Source organism: Dasypus novemcinctus, chromosome 5 (assembly GCF_030445035.2).
Source record: "Dasypus novemcinctus isolate mDasNov1 chromosome 5, mDasNov1.1.hap2, whole genome shotgun sequence".
NCBI classification, from domain to species: Eukaryota; Metazoa; Chordata; class Mammalia; order Cingulata; family Dasypodidae; genus Dasypus; species Dasypus novemcinctus.
In genome coordinates, this window is record NC_080677.1 from 155,509,049 (window position 1) to 155,530,625 (window position 21,577).

At 49.7% G+C, this 21,577-nt stretch overlaps 1 protein-coding gene across 2 annotated transcripts in view; it reads right to left on the reverse strand.

The window, feature by feature from the left end:
- Positions 1–17,287, reverse strand: part of JCAD (junctional cadherin 5 associated) — a 44,453-nt gene extending 27,166 nt beyond the window's left edge. The window contains exons 1-2 of one of the 2 annotated variants that reach the window (XM_004455820.4): positions 17,213–17,287; positions 844–1,175 (exon numbers count right to left, since the gene is read on the reverse strand). In XM_004455820.4, coding sequence (XP_004455877.1) covers positions 844–1,118 — 275 coding nt within the window. In that variant the 5' untranslated portion in view covers positions 1,119–1,175; positions 17,213–17,287. Of the gene's footprint in view, positions 1–843; positions 1,176–15,584; positions 16,412–17,212 lie in introns of those variants that run through there. The other variant, XM_004455821.5, reaches the window with a different exon arrangement.
- Positions 17,288–21,577: the final 4,290 nt, after the last annotated feature.

Sequence of the window (21,577 nt, forward strand, 5' to 3'; positions counted from 1 at the left end):
GGGCCTTTCTGGGCCGAGCGGCTCCGACCTCGTTAGATGCAGCTCGCTCCCTCCTGTGGGCCGTGGGTCTCTCTGCTTCCATTCGCTTCCACCGCCCACCTCGGCCTGGCACGCAGTTCCACAGCAAGGCCCACGTCCACCCAGCGCTCCGGCCCCAGCCCGTGCCCTGCCCCAGGGCGGCCTCAGAGCACAAACGCACTCTCAGGGAACGATGACAAAGGATTCCTCCGGGCTGAAACGGCTCCGAGGGGGCTGGCTCAGTGGCCAGCTGCCCAGACACCCCATTTTTTAACCTCGCTCTCTCTCTCTGGTGAGGAAACACCCACAGATGCAGCTGTACCCAGACGGGATCTGCACACTGGGGCCAGTGTGTGCACAAGAGAAAGCTGCGTTGGCAGCCAGTGGAATTATATCAGCTTACGAGAAGAAAGATTTTCTTCTTCACAAACGGAGAAGCCCCTTTTCACCTCCCCTGGCCTACAAAACACAGACGCATATTAATTAAAAAGCCAAACACTGTGCCCGTGTCGTGACATGCAGTAGCATTTACGGAGGCTTTCAACGGTGCCTGCCTGAGGCCAGATGAAGACCGGACGAGGGGACGGAGGAGCAGGACGTGAAAACCGAGGACCTAGCGTGACCCAACTCGCTTATCAGTCATTTGTCAGAGGCCCCCAGTGGCCAGGGCCTCCCAGGTACCTCAACGAGGAGACGCTTCTTATCCCTAAGCCCCCTGTCCCCCGGGGGCCCCAGCCAACTACCAGGAGAGAAAGGAGTTCCCTTACTGAACCCTCGACAAGCACCCGAGTCCGAAGGAAGGGGTGGGTTAACATGGAAACTCACCCCGTCTCCGAAGTTCTAGAGGCAGAAGAACTCTGGAGCTCTCGATGGCCTCCCGGGGTTCCTCGGCGGCTCTCGGGCTGGCCCGCGTAGCCCGGCCCCAGGGACGTCTTACCCGGTGCCAGCGCGGCAGGGCTGTTCTCATACCCATTCAGCACACCCTGGCCGGCTCCTGTCCTCGTGAGGCCGCGCCGGGGCTCCTCGTCCTCGCGGGGTGCTGGGAGGTTCCTTGACACTTTGTAGCCGTGGGAAATCAGGAGGTCTTCCACGCTGTACATGGTGCCCTGGCTCTCAGAGCTCCGTCAGTAGAGACATCCTGGGGGCAGGGCCCGAGGCTGAGGGGAAAGCAGAGGCTCTGGGTTAGGGGTCGCCCTTCCTGCCCAGCAGGGCACCCTGATACTGAGTGGGAACCCGCTCCCCCTCTGCCCACGCCCACCTAGCCCATGGCTGGCGGCGGCGACAGTGGGGACGGGCGGACCGCACTACCAGGCTAGGTGCCCCGTTCTGTTGGCGTGGACAGGCCGCGGGGTGTGGTGGGAGCCTGCGGACGCCAGCCCCGTGGAGGCTGCTTGTAGCAGAGGCTGGAGCGGTGTTTAAGCAGTGAACCCGTCAACAGTGTCCACCGTCCCGCCTGCCCGTTCACCTATGAACAACAGGCACACGGAGCCAGGACAAAATAAATACAGGCTCTGGTGCTGCAATTACTACTTCAGGTTTCTAAAAGGGGAAACTACCTATGTCCAGCTCAGTCTTACTCTGCGTCCCGACTTTCATCTTGTAGCTGTACCTCTTGCTCTAAAAGAGGAGAGCAAGGTCTTCAATCAACATGGTGACAGGATGGATACTTCAGAGGGAATGATCTAAATGGCCGCTGCAAGGGAGACTGGCCCCTGGCATCGCACAATAAATTTTAAGTCTTTAGGCGCATAATGATAAGCCAAGCAACCCACTCCACAGTCATTCATGCCCAATCTGCTATATGTTCTCCTTTCCAGGTGAAACTATGAAGGATCAAATTTCTTCCCAGTGGATCTTGGGGAACATTTTGGCATCTCTGAGCCCAAACTGGCCATGGTGCATTAATTCAACAGCAGTAACTCCCCCCAAAGCAAACCACACCAAGGCCACAGCACCGACAAAGAATAAAAAGACATGTGGGGCTGATGTCTTGACTTTTACCCAAGAGTATTTCATTTCCTAGGTCATTCCTTGATCACATGGTTGTGAAACCGACTTTGGTTGGACGGAATCTTGCCCTGCCTCTCCAGAGTTTGGGACTCTGGCTTGGGCAACAGGCACACACAGCCAGCTCCAGTAAGGGAGCTCAGCCAGCTCTAGCCACTCTCCGCTGGTAGACGGAAACAGAGCCGCAGTGGCCACCATAGACAATGGCCAGGAAACGCCTGCACCGGTCTGCAGGTGAAACAAAAACGTGTGTGCTTCCTGTCGACAGGATTTCAGCTTGGAGGTTGCACAAGTCCTGCTGCCTGTGCAGGTTCTCCCCCTTCTCAACCCGACAGGAGCCTGAAGGGCTGAGGTGTTGGCATGCACAGGTGGTGCCCAACTTTGGAGGTCTAACTTTCCAGTTAGCACCCATACGTGATGGGAGGTAGACAGGCTCTGCAGTTAGGTGCTAAGAAACCCATCTCCAAAGCAATTCTGCCTGAAACGCTCTTGCTAGGTGGCTTTTCAGTAGTTGCACGGTTTGGGTCATTCACTTAGAGATGGAAGTACCAAGGAAGCAAGCGTTTGTTCTTTTTTTTTTTTTAAAGATTTATTTAATTATCCCCCACCCCCACCCCCCACCCCTGTTGTCTGCTATGTCTATTCGCTGTATGTTCCTCTGTGTCTGCTTGACTTCTCTTTAGATGGTACCAGGAACTGATCCTGGGACCTTCCCAAGTAAGAGAGAGGCGTTCAATCTCTTGCACCACCTCAGCTCCCTGGTCTGCTGTGTCTCTCATTGTCTCTCCTCTGTGTCCTTTTTTGTTGCCTCGTCTTGCTGTACCAGCTCTCTGCTCAGGCCAGCTCACCACATGGTCAGCCTGCCCTCACCAGGAGGCCTGGGAATTGAACCCTGGACCTCCCATATGGTAGATGGGAGCCCAGCCGCTTGCTCCACATCTGCTTCCCAGCATTTGTTCTTTTATTCAATGAGCAGGTCACTGGGCAGAGGAAAGCCGTGAGATCGAGTCCTGCAATGTGGTGGGTACACGGTGCTTCAGGAATGGAAAACACAAATGCTCTGAGGACCGGGTCTTTGTTCTGTTCGATGCCGTATGCCCTGCCTCTAGCACAGAGTATGTTCTCAATAAAGAGTTGTTGATACCAACTGATGATGCAACTGGAAAATGACCTTATACGGAAGGTTCAATGCGGAGCGGCAGAATATCCATGTCTACATAAAATACCATGACTTTAAAATGCTGTTTGACCTAAAGTAAGGGGGAAATGGAAAGGAGAAATGAGTTTATATGGCTACGAGTTTCTAAAAAAGAGTCTGGAGGCTGGCAGAAGGATTGCCCTCATGCACAACTGAGCAGAGTCAGAGAGACAGATAAAGCAGATACAACCCCCAGATATTGGTTCCTGTGAGGGCTAAAGAGACCCATGGGAGTTATGGTCATGGCCGATGGGGTTAACTACCAGGGCAGATGGCCCCTCTTTGGAAATGGTGTTTATGTGTGATGAATCTGGACTCAGATGGGATCTCCCTTCATAAGACTTTCATGCTAATGTGCTGGAGGTGCAGTTAATGTTGGGGTTTAAGATATATTTAGGGGATTTGAATCTCTGGACTGACAATGTGATAGCCAGGTCCTGAGCCTCAACAGACTCCAGCACCTACAATCTGATCTATTGGACTTACCACACTCAGCTAAGATGGAGGTGAAGAAGGACAACCACCACACCATGGAGCCTAGAGTGATTACAACTGAAAATGGGAGGATTGCATCCAGCATCCATGTGGAATCTGAGCCTCCTCTTGACATAGAGGTGCAATGGACACAACCAATCCAATGTCCACATAGAAGAGGTGGCATTGGATTGGGAAAAGTGGACATGGTGGACGATGGGTATGGGGAAAGGCAGGAAGAGATGAGAGGTGGAGGCGTCTTTGGGACATGGAGCTGCCCTGGATGGTGCTTCAGAGGTAATCACTGGACATTGTAAATCCTCACAGGGCCCACTGGATGGAATGGAGGAGAGTATGGGCCATGATGTGGACCATTGACTATGAGGTGCAGAGGTACCCAAAGATGTACTTACCAAATCCAATGGATGTGTCATGATGATGGGAAAGAGTGTTGTTGGGGGGGGGAGAGGGGGGGTGGGGGGTGGGGCTGAATGGGACCTCACATATATATTTTTAATGTAATATTATTACAAAGTCAATAAAAAAAAACTTAAAAAAAAATAAACAATTAAGCAGTGGAAAAAAAAAAAAAGAGTTGTTGAATGAATGCACACGAGAGAAAGTGGCACTTGGGTTTTGAAAAGTGAATAGGCGTTCATGACACAGGGAATGGACATTTAAATACACATTGGATACATTTATCCCCAGAGTAAAGAAATGGCTTAGCGATTGCATTCTGGTAGCCTCGACCAGGGTCCCTGGCTGGCTCTCTGGCTCCATGTCACGACCAGTCTGCACCACAGGTAAAGTGAGAGTCCAGGTCTCAGGACTCAGCGTCTTTATTAGTTCGGGCTCTTTGAGGAAAAGCCCCTCACACTACGCTCTAACTGGCCATCCAGGTCCCCAGGACAGCTGGGGAGAGTGCGGAGGGCCTCACAAAACGTGTGGGGCTCGTTCTCCTCTAAGGGTTAGGGAAGTTGGCCCAATATGGCTAAGTTTGCATGGAAATTATGTTTAGCAAACCCTTAAATTGCCTAACAACCCAGCGTGGGCCATAAACATCTCGCAGAAAAGGACCAAACCATCACACCCCCTTGCAGGTCTGAGGCCACGCCGCTTAGAGTGCTGGGAGCGCCAGGCAGGCTTTCACCTCTCAAGGCCGGCGCGCAGAGGAGGCCGGAGCACCAAGCCAGCCAGCCTCCTGCAGCATTCGGAACAGACAGCTGGGCGGGAGGGGCGGGGATAAGTCACAGGCCCGAGGGGACCACCCAGGGGACTGTGCCCCAGCCTCCCTCTCACGACCACAGGAGGTCCCCTTGGCCTTCTCAGTTCCCGCCCAGGGCTGGGCTTCCCCCTCATCTCCAACTCCCACCTGAAACCTCACCGCCTCCCCTTGGTCAAAGTCCTCATCTTTACCGTGTCCAGCCTGCTTTCATTAGCATCTGCAGCTGGTTAGGAGGTGGGCTCTCCTGGTCCCCAAGACGCCAGGACCCTGGGGACGAGCCCGAGGCTTCCCGTGAGTGGCTGGGCTGAAAGCGCCGCCCTTGGAACGCTTCTTCCCAGCCTTGAGGCCCAGCATTCTAAGTCAACAAGCCCACAATGCCCTCCCCCAAGCACGCTCACTAAGTAAGCCAAGAGACAAAAGGACAAATATTGTGGGACCTCAAGGACGTGAAATAATCAGAAGAAGCAAGGTCACAGAGTCAGAAACGAGAACACAGGTTAGCAGGGCTGGGGTGGGAACAGGGAATGGGGAGATGATACTATGCTGGTACAGAACTTCTGTTTGGGGAAGTGGGGAAGCTTTGGTGACAGAGGGTGGTGATGGCAGCGCATGGTGAATGTCATGAACGCTGCTGAAATATATATTTGAATATGGTTAAAGGGGAAAGTTCAGGTTGTATATATGTTACTGGAATAAAATCTTAAAAAAACAAAAAACAGGACTACACGACGCAGTGAACCCAAAAGTAAACTATGGACTACAGTTAATTGTAAAGCTATAACAACATTCTTTCATCACTTGTAACAAGTGTATCACGCTAATATTAACAGAGTGTTAATAACAGGGAAAGCTGTGTGTGTGAGGGTATATGGGAACTCTGTTTTATCTGCAGAGCATTTTTGTAACCCCACACCTTCTCTAATTTAAAAAGAGGGGGGGAAAGATAAACTAAAAAAAAAAATCATAATTCCCATTTTAACCAACTCAAAGGGTTGCTGTTAAGAGCAAATACAGCCCAAAGTTTGACAGAGATATAAGTTATCATTGATGTTTTGATAGCACTAGATTTCACAACCAGGAAAGGCTATTTGCACAGCTAAGACAGCATGGCATCATTTATGGTCCTAGGTTCTAATCCCAGCCCTGGTGCAGACACCAAGGCTTAGTTGTCATCCTGGGACAAGCCATCAGCCCCACCAAATAGTTTCCTGGTCTGCAGGACGGAGCTGCTGCTATCCTCCTGTTTCACAGGGCGGCTTTGAGGGGCCACTGAGAATATGCAAAAGTACAGCTCACCATGTAGACAGAAGATTATGGATCTGCCAGCCCTTAATGGCTCTAGATGGTCTTTGAAGGGTTACGCCTTGTGGAAAGATTTCACGCTAGTTACTTGTTTTCACCACGCTGTGTGGGCCTACTTCAACTGCCATCCATGTCACTTGGAACAGTAAATACTACTTTACATAGTCCAAAAAATTAAAGCACATTTCCCAAGCGCCTACAGTGTGCCAGGCGCTGAGGTTTAATGGCGAACAAGACACATCCTCTGCCTCGAGGAGCTTACAGTCCAGTTGAGGAGACAGCTGGAAACCAGGCGGTTAAAGCAATCGCTGTGCGTGTCGGTGACGGGCCACTCTCCACCACTACGGCACAGACACAGGGATGAGACAGGAGGCTACGGAAGGGCCTGGGCCCAGGCTCCTGGGAGTGGAGAAGGCTTGTGGCAGATTGCCTCCCGGCCAGCCCTCCCCGAGGCTGCATGCTAAGACCACCCAGTAAGCAAGATTTTACTGCCAATTCATTTAACAAACTTTCCCCCTTCACTGTTCTGAATTTTTACTGTTCCCTTGGATCTGACACTCCCAGCAGAACATCCAGGAGAGAGGTCAAGGCCGTGCAGATGCTCAGATGTAATTACAGGTAAGGAAGAGCCTCTGGGTGCCGGCTGGGCAGTGGCACAGCCACGAGAGACCAACAAGCACGCCGCGATACCTGGAGGGCAGGACCGTCTGCTGCACTCGTGCAGAGGAAGCACTGCTGGGCCACCTAACAACACACACGTGAACAGAACAGGGTCTGAAAGTGGGGGTGGGGGGAGCTCCCACCTGGGGGTCCTTCAGCAGGTAAGGAGACTGACTGGGAGGTGGCTGTGACTTTTAGACGTTTTTTGGTTTTACAGCAACCCCTTGTAGGTGTGTGCGCCCACATCAGTAGAAAGTTTAAAGAGAAAAGGTTTGTCCTTATATCCTGAAATGGGCTGTAATAGTTTCTGTTCTATTTCATTGCTTGAAAATACAGGTTGTCACCCGTTAAATGAATGTCAGGATCGAAGACCGGGCCACACGGTTTGAAAACCGCTGTTGCAGGGGCCACTCCTGCTCCTTCAGCATGCTGGGGGAGATGAGCTGGGGCAGTTTTTCAAGGTCAAAGAGCCTATCAAGATGAGAAATTCCCCTACCTAATGAGTTCCTCGCCCTCATCTCAACCACAAATGCAGCTACTTTATTGTACCACAAATGTACTTTCCAGGAAAATTCATAGCTACCAACTGAAGCTACCTTCCCAGACCTGGCCTGAGAGCACAGGACGCAAAAGAAAGAAATGAAGGGAAAGCGACACTTTCTGCTTCTTCCCTCACTCCACCTATTCCCTCCTGGGGCTCTAAACACTTGTCTGGCTGATGGACAGACAGACCCAGCCCTGCACAAGCCACGGGGAAACCTCCTGTCCCTCAAAATAGAGTGGCCTCCGAGGCGGCCACTGCGGTTTGCTCTTTGGTTTGAGACAGCCAGGGGGCAGCTTTTTTTCCTTTCCCCTTCTGATTTCCCTAGTTTTCTACTATTCTCTGACCCACATATTTCCTACTATTTTCCTACTATTTTCCTACTATTCTCTGACCCACATATTCCTAGAGTAAGTTCACCATTTCAAAGCCAAAACGTACAAAGCAATTTTAAAACTCCATCACCACAAGGGAAAACGACAGCCTTGGAGAAGGGATGGGCTCTCCTAATGGCGATTTCTCTGGGGAGCAGGTGCCAAAATGTCTCGTCCCCTCAGGGGGTCGTTCTCCTGCCCGAGCACAAGAGAGGCGGCAGAGGGGGCAAAAACAATAGGGGCTTTGGGATCAGCAAGACGCAGGCGGCCATTCTACCTGGGAGGGGGTCTTTATCTAATTACTGCTGAGCCTCAGTTTTCTCATCTGCAAAGTGGATGGCTCTGCTACTTATTCCAAGGACCACGTGCATCAACTAGTGGCTCTAACTAGTGGGATGCAAGGATGGTGATTGCTACCAGTCTTTGTGGCACTGCAGTTTCTTTTTTACATTTGAATTATGGTAACATATATACGATGTAACATTCCCCATTTTACCGCTTTCAAGTGTACTGTTCAGGGCTGTTAACTGCGCTCACCATCCATTACCAAAAATCTCCACCACCCCAGACAGGAACTTGGTCCCATTAAGCATGAAGGCCCATGCCACCCCCACCCACCCTGGTGCCCTGTACCTTTCGGTTCTACGTGTGGCATTGCTGTTTCACTACCAAGGAATCAGGGCTATGCCAGCAGCCGGCACAGAGAACTCCACGTGGCCTCCGGCCCTATTTTCGTCTGGCCCAACTTGGGTTTAGGTGAGTGACACAAGCCTTTGGATGAAGACAAACTTTGTGGGATAGTACATAGAGAGAAGAAAAGTTAGATTTATAAAAATCACACTTTCACAGAAGATTCTGTGTACAGCATATAGCATTCACAGAAAAAAATAAAGATCAAGGTAAAGTCTGGGGTTTCCCCCTATCTTGTCTCTTGAAGAAGCAGACTGACAAGCGTTCAAACACACCATAACTAGATGTGGACGAGGTTCAACTGATAAGAGCATCCGCCTACCACATGGGAGGTCCGCGGTTCAAACCCAGGGCATCCTGACCCGTGTGGAGCTGGCCCATGCGCAGTGCTGATGCATGCAAGGAATGCCCTGCCACGCAGGGGTGTCCCCCGTGTAGGGGAGCCCCACATGCAAGGAGTGCACCCCATAAGGAGAGCTGCCCTCGCGAAATAAGTGCAGCCTGCCCAGGAGTGGCGCCGCACACACGGAGAGCTGACACAGTAAGATGACGCAACAAAAAAAGGGACACAGTTTCCCAGTGCCACATGATAAGGCGGCAAGCAAACACAGAAGAACACACAGCGAATGGACAGAGAGAGCACAGACAATGGGGGAAGGGAGAGAAATAAATAAAACAAAAATCTTTAAAAGCAAACAAACAAACAAACAAATATCATAACTGACAACTCAGCAAAGGAGAAGAAACACGGGTCACGCTGAGCCCGGGGGGAAGGCAGGGTTCAGGGCACAGCTCCCTTCTGCGTGGCTTAAATGATCCTTTCATGGGACGAGACCAAGAAAGATAAGCGTGCTAGCACGCAGTGGGGTGGAGGACTAGCACAGCTGAAGAGCCATGTGTTTCAGGGCCAGGTTTTTGTCTGAGTGAGTCATGACATGACTAGGTTTGCATTCTGCTACTACCATTTTTTTGTCCCTCTTGAAGATGCTTCTGACAAGGTTGTAAAGTGCTCAGAATACCTCTCCAGTGGATGCACAAGTCTGTTTTCCGAGATTCTTTCCCAGGAAACTCTGTCTATGTAAGCCACAAAGAAGAGCCTGCAGCCACCTGGAATGGGCCCAGTTCCCTACTAGCCACTTGGCATACTCTGTTTCATTTTATACACCCAGCAAAATTCCTGACACAGCTATGATAGTCCCCATTTTACAGACGAGGCAGCTGAGCCAGAATCCCAGGTTGCACAGCTTGTCGGCGGCAGATCTAAGGTTCGAACCCAGATCTGTCCAGCATCAAAGCCAATGCTACTACTTTAGACCTACCCATGATATTTCCTTCCTTAAAGGTAACAACAATTTCCTAATTTACCAAATAATGCAGAAATATAAACAAGGAAAGATAGAAAGCATGGTGGTATTCAATTTTCTTTTAACAACAACAGCAAAAACCACTGGATATTTAAAAAGGAAAAAAAAATCTTTCTTCTCTGTGATTAAGAGGGCTCTTTTAGATACCTCATTCCTTACACACACACACACACACACAAGGGCCGATGCCTCATTCACTGTAATATCTTGACTGCAGTTCTGGTAATACTGCGCAAATGCTCAGCGACACAACTCATTCCCAAATAGTCTGTACAACTGATCTGTGACCTGCAGCAGAACTCTGCCATCAGGCTGGCTCTCAGACTTTCCATCAGTATCCTGGAGCTGCCACAAACTTGTGTGAAACTAAAAAGCAAACAAACTAGGCCTATGACAAATGGGGGAAGGGGAATAAGTAACATTTGGAAAAAAACTAAATCCTAAAAGAAAAAAAGTATCTGTTCAGAAACTGCCCCTCTTATCTGCAACGTTAATAGTATATGGACTTTACTGGAATAGACAGCGGGAAACCACAAAAGGGTCTCAACAAGGGACGTCAGCGTCAACGTGACTCTGGCAGGAGGGCACAGGACTGAAGCAAAGACATGAGGGAGGACAAGCAGTCAGAGGAGGGCAGTAGCAGAGGAGATACAGAACACAGGAACCACCAGAGTAATTTTCAAGGGAGGAAGGACTGGATTTTAGCCTACCAGAATGGAACAATGGTCACTTGGGTAACAGAAATACAGAAATCTGAAATAACTATATTTCAGATAGGTAATTTGGTTTTGTTTGAACCAACCCATACCTACCTAAAGTAATCTTATGGTGTAGCAGGTTTCTATGATCCTCAAATATTAACTAACTCATACCCAAACGGAAGGCAGGAATAATTTGGGAGCTCTGTGAATAATCCACCTAAGCATGGAGTTGTCCCCCCCACCCCCTCACTGTAGGGACGAATTTGTATTTCTCCGTGTTCTTCAGCACATATTTGTCATGCTGACTTGAACAGGAAGAAAGAAGAGACTCTCTTTGGACTTCAGTGTTCTGAAAGAGGAAAAGGAGAAGGTTGAATCCTTTTCTAGAAATCCCCTCACCTCTCCAGCCCCTTCTCCCCTGTGAGGCACAACATGCATTTCCAAATCAGCTGGCCTCAGCAGACAGCACAGCCTGTGGCCATGGCAGTGAACAAAGACAAATGGTCACAGATGACAGAACCTCTGACCTTGGCCTCATCAGCACCCTGCCCAAGAGAAAGCTAAATGACCACGTACTGGGAGGAAGAGGAGGGCACGGGGCAGGCGGGTATGCATGTACATGTGTACACTGGGGGGGCGGGGAGGGAGGGTGCAAGGCAGGGGAGGGAGGCCAGGGAAAGTATCACCACTAGCAAGCCTCCATCCCAGAGAGTGGGTGTTGCACACTTACTCCCACTTCGATTGAGCAAGACTCTCCTTGGGGCTCTGTGCTGGAGAATGTAAAGGAAGCAAAACTCAGCCAAGAGCCTCCCTTGCAGACATAATCGTGGAGGTGGTATTTCAATTATGGACATTCTCTTCATTAGGGGCTGAGATTAATGAATGAACTTGATTTAATGGGTGCCTTTTTCTCTCCCCTTTATAAAAATAGTTTTATCCTATTACTTACAGTTAAAAGCTCCGCAAGACAGTGAAATGAAACAAAATTAATACGCTCATTAATTCAACAAGAACTTTCCTTCGTTTCAAAAATTTGCTTAGAACATGAAGTTAAAATAAAGAAATAAATACCCTATAAAAAATCTGAAAAATATATACACCCTCACCTGTAATCAAAGACATGCCAAGTAATCAAAGTACCATCATCCACTTACCCAGTTCTGGACGCTTTTAGAGAGCACTGTTTGCTCCAGGGTCTCTCCCTCCTACTTGGGGGTAGACAGATGCATGTGGGAGTCTGTGTGCAAAGGGGACTTGCCTTTCTTAAAAGTGACTAAGTGGCAAGGAATAAAGCTTCCAAAATTGGAAACCCTATGAACAATCCCACTTCTTGGATCTATCCTAATCAGAGATGCACACCAAGTTTTATACAAGGATACTCATCCAAGTTTTTATTTATTGTAATGAAAACTTAGACTGAGCGTCCATTTAAGGGATGGTTAAAAATTCTGGTGCATCCAGATGGTGGACCAGAATATAAACACACATACAGAAAGGTATGTTTCCAAATATATAGTGGTGCAGGGAAATGCTCACAATACCATGTTAATAAAGACTGATATAAAACCCAAGATTCACTGCGATTCCAACTTCGTTTACATACACATGCACACAGAGGGAAAACACCAAAGGACACACACCAAAACATCAACGGTGGTGTTGGATTAAGTTTTTCATTTCCTTATTTGTACTTGACTATATTTTATGATGTTTTACCATGAAAGGTATTAGGGTCAACCATATGAAGTTGCCATTTTGCAGGTCAGAATATCCAAATATTGGCAATTTCATATGTTTTAATCCAATATTATTTCATCATCAGAAAAAAAAAACACTTTTAAAAAGAGCTGATTAAGTAGCATTAAGAAAATGTATCTTAGAAAATATATTACATACTTAGAAGACTCCTTGACAATCAGAGAAACATTGAATAAAAGAATAAAAAGGAAATTATATAAGGTTCTGCTATATGGCATGTGTCTTATCTGCTACAGAGAATCTTAACCTGTTTCCAGTAAGTCCGAAATCACATACACGTTCTGCTGAAAAATCCAATACGATATTGCCAACAGCATTCTTAAGGTCTGGTTCGACATTGTTACTCCTTTAAAAAGCCCAACTTCTAAGTGGTATTCACTGACATTCCATACTTAAGATGTAATTGGTCCCTCAAATTGTTGGCAGTTCAGTGTAAATATTTCTTCAACCGACAACTTTTAGGTCTAATGTTATGATTAATATATAACAAAGTGCTTTCTTTAAACAAGAGGTAAATAGCCAAGACATAAACAAACCAAAATGGAGCATGTTGCTAACTGATCCATGGATTTTTAATGCTTTCTACAGCTCCTTTTTTTTTTTTTTTTACAATGGCAGAACTGTGTATTTTATTATGAGCAATAGGCTTGCCATTTCCCTTTCCAGTCTTAATAATTAAATAAAGAAACTCAACAGTTCCAGTTGAAGTTCTGGGACAATAAGTTCCCACAGACTGCTGTTCCTGTACCACATTACGTGCTGATTAAGCCCTGCCAGAGCCTGAAACTTCTTAAAATCTCATAAGACATAATAAAACATATTGAATCTGTGAAGTCATCATTTTAATAAGGCAGCTATCGCCGAGTTGGGTTTCTTTAAGGTGACAAAAAGGGAAAAAAAAGATGGAAAATGTTTCTAAGATGAAAAAGATCCTCAAACAATCTTTCTGGGTTGGATCACTGAAAAGGCAGAGAGACAAAGGGAGAGACAAAAAAATTCGCCAAATATATTATGCACTTTACTTTGTTCATAAGTATCATCTCTTCTAACTCCTCTTCTCTGTCTCTGTCCCCACACCATTAACACACTCGCGTATATGCCATCTTGCCTTCTCTTTCACACCTGGATTCTAGATCACAAAACCACTGCCCTGGCTTCCTCACCCCATTTCATGAGGTCCCACGTACCTTATTAACATTTCTGAAAGAGTAGAAGTCATTAAGAAAAGGCTGAAATTGAATCAGATTTTTAAAATCTGGGAATTTGGGATCTTTGTGAAAATAATAGGAAAACTTAAAATAGGTTAGAATTTTATTCCATGATCATTCTATACTTCAAACACCACATGTAAGGATTCCTAAGATAGTCTGTTAAATTTGTACCAGACTAGTTTCTGTTTTTACATCTCTTTAGAATAGGGGTTCTTAACAAAGTGTCTGTGAGCTTGAATTGAAATTCAAAAAACCATTATTCTTGTGGCAATGTGTTGGTGCTGATGTGATATATTCATTAAATAATACACAGTATGGTGTGGACATAGTAAGGGGTCTGTGGTTTTCACCTGACTGGCAAAGGGGTCCACGGAACCAAAAAGGTTAAGAACCCCTGCTTTAGAATAAAACAGCCAGGGCTTTATATGACTGTTAAAAGCTTAAATTATTTCATATAACCTTTATAGTCTTATTGGTTTTCTAATTACAAAAGTCATATAAATTAACACTGCAAAATTCAGTATTGAAGTCAAAAGTAAAAGTTCCCAGAAACCTCCGCTGTGCCAAGCAGCCAGAAGGTTTGGCTGCTAGTCTTATAACTAACTATTCTTCCCATACAAACACTTGCTTTCCTTTGTTTCTATATTTGTTGGAAATATAACTTGTTGTCTCTTCAAAACAGTATCTAAATTATTTCATTTACATACAAAAGAAACAAGTTTAACAGATAAGCTTTAAAGAGATTAGCAAAGAGCAGCACACCGTCAGGAAGGTTGTTTAGCGGTCTTTGCCTCTTTGGCCAGGCTGTCTCCAACTAGCTATAGAAAGTTGTTGGAAAACATATTCAGTTAGAGAAAATAATAACCCAAATTTAAAACACCATCCTGCGTATTCAAAACAAGAATCACTGAGGTTTCAGTGATTGGGTTTTTTTTTTTTTGTCTTTTTTTAAGAGACATTTAGTGATTGAAGGTTATCAAACACTTTAGCAAAGGAACGTCCCTCAGCCTTCCCTAAGCCAGGAGGCCCTTGGGACAAAGCACAACAGCAAGGTTTTAACACGGGAGATAACCCCTTCCATCTAAACGGTGAAAAACAACATCTGCTAAAAACCAAATCAACTGAAGGAGTGGGCTCAGCAATAGGCCTGGAGGATTTTCAGAGATGGAGGCTTCGCTTATCAAAATAAAACCCACCGCAGAACAATCGTTTCAGTCTCAACCTTCGGTGCTCTAACCTTCTCTCTAGATTAATCAGCATGGCGGCTGGCCAAGCTCATCGAAATGGAAACTCTGGATTCCTGCAGGGGAGTCCTGTCCTCCCCAACCAGGGGCTCTCCCAGCAAGAACAAGAACTCGGGGGACCCAAACACTCCTGGGCTGTCTTCACTGAGAAGATTTCTAGGATTTCTTTTTAAACTGACTTTTTAAAATTAGACCCCAAGGATCTTATCCTATTTGCTTTCTTTTAACTGAAAAAATCGGACACTTACTTATTTTCCTTGCGTACCCCTGGCCCCCAGTTAAATTTTGTAGCTACTGAACAAGTACCCCAAAGCCACTGGAACCTGCGACCGCTGCGATGAGTTATGAGACAAGCTCTGATTGGCTCATCAAGCCCTCCGCTGCGAGTAGGCGCAGTCATTTTAACTCGTGTTCCAAGCGGTGGAAAAACAAACTTTTTTTCTTCTCGCAAACAGGCTTCCTCCACCCACCTAATCCCCCTGAATCTCTTGGGCCTCGCCAAGGGCTTGACCTTCCAATCTCTGCAGCAGAGGGTGAAGTTTTGCCCGCGGACAGCCCAGGCGATTAAAGGCCTCTGGTTCAACAAGTATTTGCTCGCCCACTCCAGCGGCTCAGTTTGCTACACGCTGCTGCACAGAGGATCACCCCGGGCCTCCGGCTTGCTCTGCTGGTGGCTAAGAATTAGACATCGAATGCGAAAGAATTACGGAAAACCTACTGAATTTACCAAACTCCCAGTTTCACACGAAAGCCAACCTACGTGAAACAGAACGCATGCATGAGTTCAAAGAATATATACAAAATAAACACTGCTTGCCTTGCCGGGTGGCCTTAATCCGGTCATTCTCCAAGTTGAACGCCTGACACTGCTGGACAGGAGGCGCCGCTGCTCTGGAGTCTGACCTGGACAGCCCGTGACTTCCAGGTCTGGACTCTCTACCATTTTTGCCGGAGCGTTTTCCTCGGAATCCCACTTGCCTCCCAAGGACCCGGCCCCACCCCCACCCTCACCCCGTTTTCCAACCTTCACCCCGAATCCCTGGGATGCCTATTCTTTGCAAATCGGAAAAGACAAAAAGCCAGGGAAGGGAAAACTCTGATGTGGACGAAACATCACATCCAGCTGTCACCGACAGGAAAGCCCTTGGAGCTGTGCGGCCCACCCCGCCGCCCCTGCCTCCCCCGCCTAGGTGCGGAGGCTGCCGCAAAGCCGGGGGCGGGGGGGGGGGGGGGGGGGCGGTGACAGCGCCGGGGCGGCGGGGAGGGGGAAGGAGAGCGCCTAAACTAGCTCCCCCAAGTCCCCCTCTCCTGGAGAGAGCCCGGCTCGGGCATGCCCAGGTGACGCCGCCGCCAAGTTCTCGTCTCGGGCCGTTTCCTTCCGCAGGGACTCCGGGGCGTCTTCGGCCGCCGCCCGGCTCGGCTGGGACCGCGGGTGACCAGGCGCGCGGGCGGCGCTTTGGACTGGGGGTGCCGAGCGCGGTCGTGGCGGGGCACCTACGAGGACCGCCGCCTTTCGGGGCCAGCCGCCTGCGGTCGGGGCCCGGGCAAGCCGAGAGGGCTGCGGGGCGCCGAGCGCGGGGACCCCGCGGGCCCCACCGCCCCGGCACGCGCCGACTAACGGGATGGGCGGCACTCCCGGGCGGGGCGCTCTCCTTCCTCCCACCCTTTTTAAATCCAAACACTCACCAACAGCCCGGCCCCGGCACTGGCCGGAGGCACACCCGCGGTGCGCGCCCTAACCCCCAGTCCCGACCTGCGGGGCGCGCAGGGCCCCGGGGGTGACCGCCCCCAGCTCGGCCACCGGCGGCCCCGCGCGGGGCCAAGGGCCCAACGTCCCGCGGGCAGGTCCGGGCTGTGGCCCCGGGGCCAGGGGGGACGCCGTGGAAACCCGGGAGGACGGGGGCCGGGGAGGTTCTGAGGAGGGACTCGGGGGACAGATGTCCAGCCCGGGGCAGCGGCGCGGATGTCCCCACGAAACCCGGCGCGCGGGCGACGGCGGAGGCGGGTTGGACGCCGGCGCTGGGGCGGGGGCGACCCCGAGAGCGGAGCGGCCGCCCCCGCCCCCGGGACCCTCCCCGCGCGGAGGGCGACGGCGAGCGCCAGCGCCATCGGCGGGGCCGGGGGCGACGCGCAGCCGAGGGACCCCCGCGGCCCCGGCGGGCGCCCGAGGGCCGGGGTCTCCCCTTCCAGCACGGCAGGCGCTTCCCCACCGCTAGGCTGCGGGCCCACCGCGGCCGGCGGCGGGGCCGGGCACCGCGCGGGGCTCCGGCAGGGGCGCGCCCGGGGGTCCCGACACCCCTAACGCCCGGCAGGCGGGGAGAGGGGCGCGAGCCCGGGCTGGGGAAGTTGGGGCAGAGCGCGGGAGAGGGGCGAGGCCCGCCAAGCCCCTGGGACTGGGTCCAACGGAGGCGGGAGGTCGGAAGAGCGAGGGACGCCGGGACTTACCGAGCGGCTCCCTCATGCTGCCCGGCGCTGCCGCCGCCGCTCCGGCCGCCGGGGACCAGCGCGACCGCCCCGCCCGCGGCCGCCGCTGCCGAGCATGCCCGGAGCCGCCCCGCCGCCCCGCCCGCCGCCCCGCCCCCTCCGGCCCGCCGCCCCGCCCATCGCCCCGCCCCCTCCGGCCCGCCGCCCCGCCCACTCGTCGCTCCGCCCCCGCCCTGCCTCGGCTCCGCCCGTCTCCCGCGCTGCCCCCGCAGCCCTTGCGGCCCCGCGCTTCGGCGCTCGCTGTCTCCGCGGGGTGGGCGGGGGCCTCGAGCCCGGCCTGGGCCTCGCCTCGCGGGGTCGTGCGGAAGCGCAGGTGGGCTGGCGCCGCTTCCCTCTCCCTGTCACTTGGGTTGGGACCTCTCCAACCCCGTGCGAATGTCCACGGTTCCGCACACAGATGCGCGCATAGACAGGCACAACGCACAACTCAAACGCACACTCATCCACGGTCACACACACGCAAGGACACGTACAGACACAGGCGTAAACGCAAACACAACACCTACACACAATCACACACACAAGCACGCACGTCGGCGCCGTGAGGAGCAGAAAACAGGAGAGCTCAGCGTTTGGGTCTTGGTTCTCTTAAGAAAGAGGGCAGGGAGAGGGTTGAAGAGATGTGATGTTGGGGCATTTTTGGGACTTTTGAGTTGTCCTTAATGATATTGCAGGGTCAGATGCTGGACTTTATATATCCTGCCATAATCCACTGCATGTCCTGGGGGAGAGTGCAAACTACAGGGTAAACTATTATCCACGTGGAGATGAGTGTGCCACAATGATGAGGGAGGTTGTTGGTGTGGGAGGAGTCGGGTGGGGGGTGGGAGTATACAGGAACCTCTTATATTTTTTTAATGTAACATTTTTTTTGTGAAGTATATATCTTTAAAAAAATACAATTTACAAAAATGATGTGGTGGGGAGGTGGGGAGTGGGTTATATGGGAACCTCTTATTTTTTTGTTTTTTTATGTTTTTTAATGTAGCATTCTTTGTGATCTACTAACTTTAATTAAAAAAAAAAAAAAAAGATGTCTAAGAGTCCAAGCCAAGGGACCCGAGAGGGCAGCTGGCCCATCCTCTCAGTTGACAGTTGAGGAAACTGAGGTCCACAGTGTGATCTGCCTAGAGGCAAGAGCAGGCAGAGGCCAGTGCAACGGTTCAGACAGGAAGGAAGCGGGCCTGCCTCAGCCCCTGGGAGCCGCAGGAGGAGTGGACGAGGGCTGGGTCTGTGTAGGCACAGAAGTGCTTTCCCTTGGGAGGGCAGAGAGAGGAGAGAAAATGTTCAACGTTGCTGATGAGTTGAGGAGCGGGAGAAGGGTGTTGGCTAAGTTAAGTTCACCGAGGCAAAAACGAGTGGGAGATCCACCAGCTTTCCCTACAAATCCCGTTTTTGAAAAACCGTTTAGGCACAGCATGCGTTGAGCACTAATCATCCTAAGGCTTTCCGGCCTGGACAGGCTTTATATCTCTTTTAATCCTCACCACAATCCTATGAAGTGGGTGCCACCTTGCAGACAAGGAAACTGGGTCTCAGGGAAGCTCTCAGCTAGCAGGTTGCAGACCTGACCCACCGAGGAAGGGCCCTAGCTGGGAGGCACGTGCAGTCTAACAGAGCCAAGAGACCAACTGCGCTATTTTGGGAAAAGAATGGATAATATAAACAAGTGCTGTATGGACAGCGCAGGGGAGGAAACCAGATGGGGTGATGGGGGAAGGGGGGCAGCACGACCAGGTGCTCATGAGTCTGGCAGCTTGGATGCAGCTCTTGGCTGCTTCTGCCACTTTCTAGACGTGCCACTTTTCTTCTCGTCAGTCCATCTCCTCTCTAATAAAGTGGGGGTAATGCTGATACCCACCTCATAGGAAAGGCACGAGAGGAAAGGAGAGCCTGCCTCTTCAGAACCTAACGTGGAGCTGGGCGAGCTGTCAGAATGCGGAGGCCATCGGCTTGGGCCACTTGCACGGGCACTTACTGGGTTGGAGCCACCGGGGAAGGCTTTGTGGGGAGCACACTGAAGGACAGGTGGGTCATGGCTAGCAGAGGGCTTTAGCCCCAGGCTGGGGAAGTAGTATGAGGAGGAAAAAAATAAAGGAAATGGAGATGCAGGAGGGTTTTCTGAGGAGTCACAGTCATTAGCAGTGGAGACGCTAAGTCTTACCTTCAAAGCATCGTCCATGCAGGGATGCTTCGGGGACATCTCTGAGTCCCATTTCTCCTCAATTTGTCAACTCAGTGAAATCACTGTTTGTTGGGGTGGGGTTCCCACATGCGCTGCGCAGTGTGCTGACACGCACGGAGCCAAGTGTTCCCCACGATGGTTTATCAGCCGGCGATTTGAGACTAGAACATGTTTTCTCACAGAACGATGTTATTTTGCTAGGTTTCTGGGTCAACCACAGAAAGTTTTATAATGTAGCTGAAAGGTTGGATAGTTGCCGTAGAAAATATTGTTGCAATGCGAGGATCTAAGCAGAATCAAATCAAATTCAGTTTAATAAGAACTTATGTTTTAACAGAAAAGTTGATACAAAGCCAAATGAATTAAAGGAGATCGGAGACGGGGGCTTCTGAAGAAGACCTCACAACTGTAAAGAATTTCTCATGGTTGTTTGTCCCTGGCTCTTTATCTTGACATCCTCTTTTCAAAATGTGTGCCTTGCGTCTTTCCTCAGGGCTGGTACCTCAGTCGCCGGGCGAAGGTTTTCTGGCCACAGCAAAGGCCATTGCAAATAAACATGCAGAATGAAGAAAGGAGGAAGCAGCGCCGGGAGGAAGGTGGGAGGCATGGAGGAAACAGGGACAAAGGGGAGTACTACACGTCCCCAGATGTAGGTAAGAGGTGGTGAAGAAACCCACTGGGCTGACTTTTCCCTCTGGTCTCCCAGGACACAGACATAGGACAGTGGGGGTGAGATGTGAGAAACCAACCATATACGTATACACATTCATATAGTTCTAGATATATATATTATAATACACACATATGCATACATATGTACACATACCCAAACACACAAAATCGTGTATTTATGTTTTTAGAAAAGAGGCCATTTTTTCATAAGTCGGATCTTTGTAACTCAGAGAACACCTGTGTAAGTTTTATTTCAACTGTAAGAAGAAACCTTTTTTCACCTAATCCCACCCACTCCACTTTGCTGCAACTTCAGTCTCTTTCTTCCACCTCCTCGATTTTGGGACATTTACACACACACACACCAGCTCTTGTTTGTTCCTATGATGCAGAATAGAACATATTCTTTCAATTCATTTTTAGCAAGATGCTGTAGGAAGCTCACCCTGCGCCAGGAGCCAGTGCAGGAGTCCAGCCGCGGACATCCAAATGTCCCTGCCTTCCTCTCGCCTGGAGAAGGGAATTCACAGACGCAGGAAGGAACTTGGGTGGCTGAGTCATCAGAGGCAGATGTGCAATGACCAGGGAAGGAAGCCTTCACAGCCTGCTTAAGAAACTTTATGAAAGACAAAACCCTTGGTTCCTTCACATATTGCCTTCATCCCTCCCTGAGCTCAAGTTCTGCTCCAGTGACCTGCTCTGAGGTTTCCTTGAGCAGATTAAGATGTTCTTAAGGTTTTTTGAGTCTGTAAAACACTATATGTTGTCACTTTAAAAACATTAACAGTCCAGAAAAACTCTGAAGTCCCTCTTGTTGGTTTGTTCAAGAAAGTCAGAAAATAATGGCTATCCAAAAAATAGAAATAATTTTATATCAACAGGTACCCATAAGCTTGTGTTTAGAATTTGTTGCCTGTTTTTAAATTTTTACAAACATTCTCTACTGGTTAGGTATTGACATGCTTTGCATGTGTATAGACGCCATACTACATAAACATTTTTATTTGTGAGCTAGGCATCTGTGTTTGCAAGGACCACCTACTTCTGAAGCAACTGGGAGACTTGGTTAAAAGTCAGGTTCATGGGCCTCCTCACAATGTACAGAATCAGAATTTCTCATTTCTGCAGTTGAGAACCTGGAATCTGCACTTTAAGTAAATGCCCAGATGATCCTTACACACACTAAAGTTAAGCACAGCTAAACGCCAAATCCTCTAGACTGAGGAATGAGCAAACTAAAGTAGACTTATTACTATTCCAGTGATGAAAGAACTTATAACATTGATATAAAGGCAGTGGCCACCAGAGGTTCTGAGGGGAGGAAGAGGGAAAAATAGGTGTACCATGGGGCATTTTAGGGACATTGGAATTGTTCTGCATGACCTTGCAATGATGGATACAGGCCATTATACTTTTTGTTAAAACCTATGAAATTGTGCAGTGCAAAGTGTAAACCATAATGCAAACTA